Raw genomic sequence first — 5,492 nt, forward strand, 5'->3', positions numbered from 1 at the left:
GAGTCAAATTACTCCGTGGCTCCAAATGCACTGAAGCACAAAAAGGAAAGGAGTGCAGTTATCTAGCAACAAGCAACTTCATCTGGCAGCCTTTGTTTGAGAGAATAAGGACCCACTTTCACTTCTCCCCTTGGTGTAGGTGATGCTTCCTGCTGATCCTGATGCACTTACTGGCACCCCTGTAGGCTCCGTGCAAAAGGCTCTGCGTTTCAGGCAAGGGACTAGGTGCTCTGGGAAAGGTTGGGATCTTCTTCCAAAGAACTGGGGAATTGCCACACTGCTGGCCATCTTCACCTGTAATTTATAGGGCCAGCTCACAGCTGCAGGGTAAACAACAAATAATATTAAACTGGCAGGTAATATACTGTCCGTGGGCTAATATAGCTCAGGATATACTCACTGCTGAAAGTGAATTGAACATTTTCCTTGAGATTCACTTAGATAAGCAGTGTTTGTTTATGTAGTGGCATCTGCACATGAAGAAGTGAGCAGGAGTTAAAGTGCAACCGTAATCATATATAGTAAATCCAATATATATTAATATTCCTCCAACATGATAGCTGGCAAATATACATTTCTGAACTTCTAGCGGTCTGCCTTAATTTGTTTCTGTCACATGAAGAGCAAACATTTTATCACTTCTTTTTTTCTTTTTTTTTTTTTCTTTTGTCCCCCCAAAAAAACAAACACTCCAACACTGAAGGTTACAGGGGTAGGTAGTTTTAGAAAATCTTACTCTTCACTCATTTAAACAGACCATCATACTTTACTTGCTTTCTTCCAACCTTCTTCCAACCATTACTAAAGCCATCCATAGTCTTGGAAATCCAAGTGTTAGGAAGTGGAAGTGACTGCTGAGGAAAGTGCTCTGGCGTGACTGAGTTGTGATGACAGGCTTAATCCCAAGCTCAGCAGAAACTCAGTGGTGCTCCTTTTTCTCCCTGAGGTAGTTGAAGAGGACATCCAGTCCCCCCTCCACGAGCTCAGGCAGGGGTCGGGACAGAGGGTTGTGAGAGACGTGGAGGCCTTTGTCCATTGGGTTCCACGCAATGCGGGGCAGCCTGCGCAGCAGGTAGAGGTCATACGGAAGAGTCTGTATGGAGTTGTAATCTACATTTAGTAGCTCCAGAGCCATGATGAAGCAGAGAGACCGCGGCAGAGTGCGTATGTTATTATTCTCTACTATAAGGATTTGCAAATTGACTAGATACTGAATGCTCTCTGCAATGCTTTCAAGCCTGTTGGACCCCAGGTGCAAGAAGTCTAAGCTCCTCAGTGCAAAAATGCAGAGTGGAATCTGCACAAAGCGATTGTTACTGATGTTCAGTTTCTTTAAACTTGTCAGGTCAGTGAAGCTTGAAGGCAGTTGTGAGATGCAGTTGTGAGAGAGGCTCAAAACTTCCAGCTTTCTGCACAAGCTGAGCTCTGCTGGCACTTCTGTCAGGCAGTTCATATTAACAAACAAGACCTTCAGGTTCCTCAGCAGCCCGATCTCCTTCGGCAGACATTTGAGGCAGTTGCCACTCAAGTTCAGCACTATGAGCCGGTCCAGTTTTCCCAGTGAAGGAGGAATTGCCACCAGCTGGTTGCGTGAGAGGTTCAGTTTCTGCACCTCGGGCAGTCCCCACAAGAAGTCAGGGGCACTGGTCATCCCTTTCATTATAAGGCTCAAGCTGACATAACGCAATCCCCGTTTCAGCAACGACTTGGGGTCTTTCCCTGAGAGAAGAGCATCTTCCCATGCAGGCAACTTCGGACCTTTCCTCAGAAAAAAAATGCTTCTTCGCCCCTCGTTTTTTGAGTGCTCGGTTCCCATAACACCTTGGATTGCTCCTGATAAATCAAGTGAGGTTTTCTTCCCGTGCAAGTACAACACCAACATGCAAACGCCACCAGAGGTTGACAGCTTGCAGGAAAGTCAAAGCAAGGAGATAAGGAGGAGCCTGTGAAGTGCATCTCAGTCCACCAGGGTAGTTTCCATAGCTGCTGAGGGAAAGTTTCACTTTTGGGGGCTTATGTTGTTCTTGGTGCACAGTCTGTAATGAAATACTTGCTCCAGACTTGTGAGCAAACCTGTTCAATTCAAACTGAATGCCACGAGGCAGCTGTCACTGTCATTTGGCCTGGGCTTTATTGGACAGATATGTATCTTCACTCCAAAAAGGTCACAAGGATGCTGTATATAACTTCCCCATGTCAGCTTTCTTGGCTATCTGGTACATACCATGGCTGCAGGACAATTAACAAGAGTGACTTCAAAAAAATAAACAAGTAAGCTATAGGAGAAAACAAGCCATCAACTCAATTCAGATTAAAGGCCATTTTCAAATTCATTTTAATTTTGATGTTCCTCATTTCACTGAAATAGTTACCAATCCACCAGAAAACTTTGTATGCTGCAAAAATGCTGGTAAAGAATCTTCCTGCAAGTCATTTTTTTCTCTTTAGTTAAAAAAAGGAAAAAGTTAATCCTTGTAAAAATGTTTTAGCTTTTATATCACCCTTGAAGTGAGGAAAGGCCTCTTGCTTTGCAGAAAGGGCACCACCTTCACGGCAGCAGTGACATTTTCCAGTGGTATCTGCGCCCACTTGGATGATCACTCACTACCCACGTTGCCAAGTGTGAGTAGTCACATTGCACAGTTCTGCCCAAACTACTCTGTCCTAAATGTCCTGTGCTACTTCACATCTATCAGTGAGGTTTTGGGTGTCTGGTTCTTTTGTGCTGCAGAAAATATAGCCACTCGATGTCCCCTTCTTCCACAATGAACTTTCCTGTCTTTCTGGGATATCCTGGGGTACAGGGGGACTAGAAGTCAAAAAGCTCAAACTATACATGACATCTAACTCCAGGCTGATGGGAGAGGAAGGAAGCAGCAAGGTATAATAATACCCGGCAACAGCTGAAGCCAGTGACGCTGATGAGATGAAATTCTATTGCTACAGTCATATGCAGTGAGTTTAAACTCAAAAGGATATCCAAAGACTTCAGGCATTATTTGAACCAGTTGAAAATTGCAGTAAATAGGACATGACTTCCAATATTTTTCTTCTCTGGTGGACCCAACATGGCTGCACTAAGGGCAGATCATGCCTAACAAATCTGGTGGCCTTCTATGGCCACCATTACAGCTTTAGCGGATAGGGGAAGAGAAACTGACATCATCTACCTGGACTTGTGCATTTGACACTGTTCCCCATGATAGCCTTGTATTTAAATTGGAGAGACATGGATTTGATGGAAGAACCACTCAGTGGTTAAGAAATTGGCTGGATGGTCTCACTCAAAGAGTTGCGATCAATTGCTCAATGTCCAAGTGGAGATGAGTGGTGTTCCTCAGGGGTTGTTACTGGGACCAACACTGTTTAACATCTTTGTCAGTGACACAGACAGTGGGATTGAATGCACCCTCAGCAGTTTTGCTGATGACACCAAGCTTTGTGGTGCGGTCAACACACTGGAGAGCAGGGATGCCATCCAGAGGGACCTGGACAGGCTTGAGAGATGGGACTGTGAGAACATCATGAGGTTCAACAAGGCCAAGTGCAAGGTCCTGCATCTGGGCTAGGGCAATCCCAAGCACAAATACAGGTTGGGTGGAGAATGGATTGAGAGCAGCCCTGAAGGACCTGGAGGTGTTGGCAGATGAGAAGCTCAACATGAGCCAGCAATGTGCGCTTGCAGGCCAGAAAGCCAACTGTATCCTAGGCTGCATCAAAAGAAGCATGGTCAGCAGAGTGAGGGAGGTGATTCTCCCCTTCTGCTCTGCTCTTGTGAGGCCTCACCTGGAGCACTGTGTTCAGCTCTGGGGCCCCAAGCACAAGAAAGACATGGACCTATTGGAGCAAGTCAAGAGGAGGGCCATGAGGATGATCAAGGGACTGCAGCACCTCTCCTGCAAAGACAGGCTGGAGGAGTTGGGGTTGTTCAGCCTGGGGAAGAGAAGGCTCAGGGGAGACCTTATAGAAAATTTCCAATACCTAGGGGGGTCTACAGGAGAACAGGGAGGTACTCATTGTCAGGGAATGTAGTGATAGGACAAGGGATAATGGCTTTAAAGTAAAAGAGGGTAGATTTAAATTGATATAAGGAAGAAATTCTTTACTGTGAGAGTGGTGAGGCACTGGAACAGGTTGCCCAGAGAAGCTGTGGATGCCCCATCCCTGGAAGTGTTTAAGGTCAGGTTGGATGGGACTTTGAGCAACCTGGTGTAGTGGAAGGTGTCCCTGCCCATGGCAGGTGGGCTGGAACTACATGATCTTTAAGGTCCCTTCCAACCAAAACCATTCTGTGATTCTATGATTCTATGCTCCATGATGATGAAGACACTTTGCTGCTTCCTGGAAGATCTGGTGATGGATGCATTCCCCACCACTTCATCTCAGAGATCCTCACCTTAAAATCGTGCAACAGTTCCCACACTGAAGGACTTTGCAAAAAGCTGCCACTGGGAGTTACGGCCTTCTGGCAACTTCTTTGGAGTCTGACCCCACAGGCCCTTCTTACTGCCAAGCACTTCTCAGTCCCTGTTCAGTTTTGGGTCCTCCATAGCATTGCACCTGCCTGGGAGGAGAGGGGAGATGTGTCATGTGTCTGGAGAGCAGGGCCCTGCAGCAGGAGAGCAGCCAGGACCATGGTGAGAAGCACGAGATGGTGGTGAGATGAGCCAGCCTCACAATTAAAGCATGCACATTTAGAACAGACTAAAAACTGCCAGTCCTTTCAGAGGTGGGAGGTGAAGTATTACATTCCCTGGATGAGCCTGCTAAGGACAGAGGCCAGTTGTTGCTATTTGGTCAGGGCAGGCTGGCAGCCTGACTGACAGCCACAGATCCCTCCCTCACGAGTTCCTTCTGCCAACGTTTGTCAGTTTACAAACAAACATTGTATTGCATCCCATCACAGCCACAACTCTGACTCAGTGCTCAAGTTAATCGTTGTCCAATTCACATCACTGCCTGATGTGGCGGAGGTGGCCCTGCCATCAGGGACAGAGAAGAAGCCCAGCCGCAGGCCACACTCGGGCCTTGCACAACGTGGTGGGCAGCTAAGGCTAAAACATGGCCCTGCAACGCAAGCGAGGGGACATGCAAAGACAAGAGCCCCTCACAACCACTGGCTCTGGGCCGTCTGCCTGAATGCTGTTAGGAATGTGCTAATTTTCAGATCTGGACCAGTGATTCCTTTTTGTTGTGGCAAAGGCAAAAGGAAGAAAAGAAGGCCCCTAAAAAGGGGGCTTGCGCAAAGTTACACATTTCCCTTCTTGTGATCTTAGGGCTGGAAGGAACAACCTGCTGCTGTCTTGCGCAGCCGCCCAGTAGCCACAGTCCCCCTCATGTCTGGCCAGATATTTTTGGATGAGAGCATCGTCCTTGTCTCGCTCTCCGCTGCGCACTAGCATTCACTGCCTGGGGGCTTGGCAGGGGCTGGCCCAGCCTCTCACCGCAGAAATCCAGATTCCTGACAGCCTGACTCAGCCAAAGCACTCACT

At 47.4% G+C, this 5,492-nt stretch overlaps 1 protein-coding gene across 1 annotated transcript; it reads right to left on the minus strand.

Moving 5' to 3' along the window:
* Positions 1 to 919: 919 nt before the first annotated feature.
* Positions 920 to 1,816, minus strand: LRRC30 (leucine rich repeat containing 30). The gene has a single exon (XM_035564175.1). It carries the CDS (start codon positions 1,814 to 1,816, stop codon positions 920 to 922), a length of 897 nt encoding a protein of 298 aa, XP_035420068.1.
* Positions 1,817 to 5,492: the final 3,676 nt, after the last annotated feature.

This window comes from Cygnus atratus, chromosome 2, assembly GCF_013377495.2.
Source record: "Cygnus atratus isolate AKBS03 ecotype Queensland, Australia chromosome 2, CAtr_DNAZoo_HiC_assembly, whole genome shotgun sequence".
Taxonomy (NCBI): domain Eukaryota; kingdom Metazoa; phylum Chordata; class Aves; order Anseriformes; family Anatidae; genus Cygnus; species Cygnus atratus.

Coding starts and splice junctions, on each gene's coding strand:
- LRRC30 (XM_035564175.1), bottom strand. CDS start 1,816: ATGGGAACCGAGCACTCAAAAAACGAGGGGCGAAGAAGCATTTTTTTT.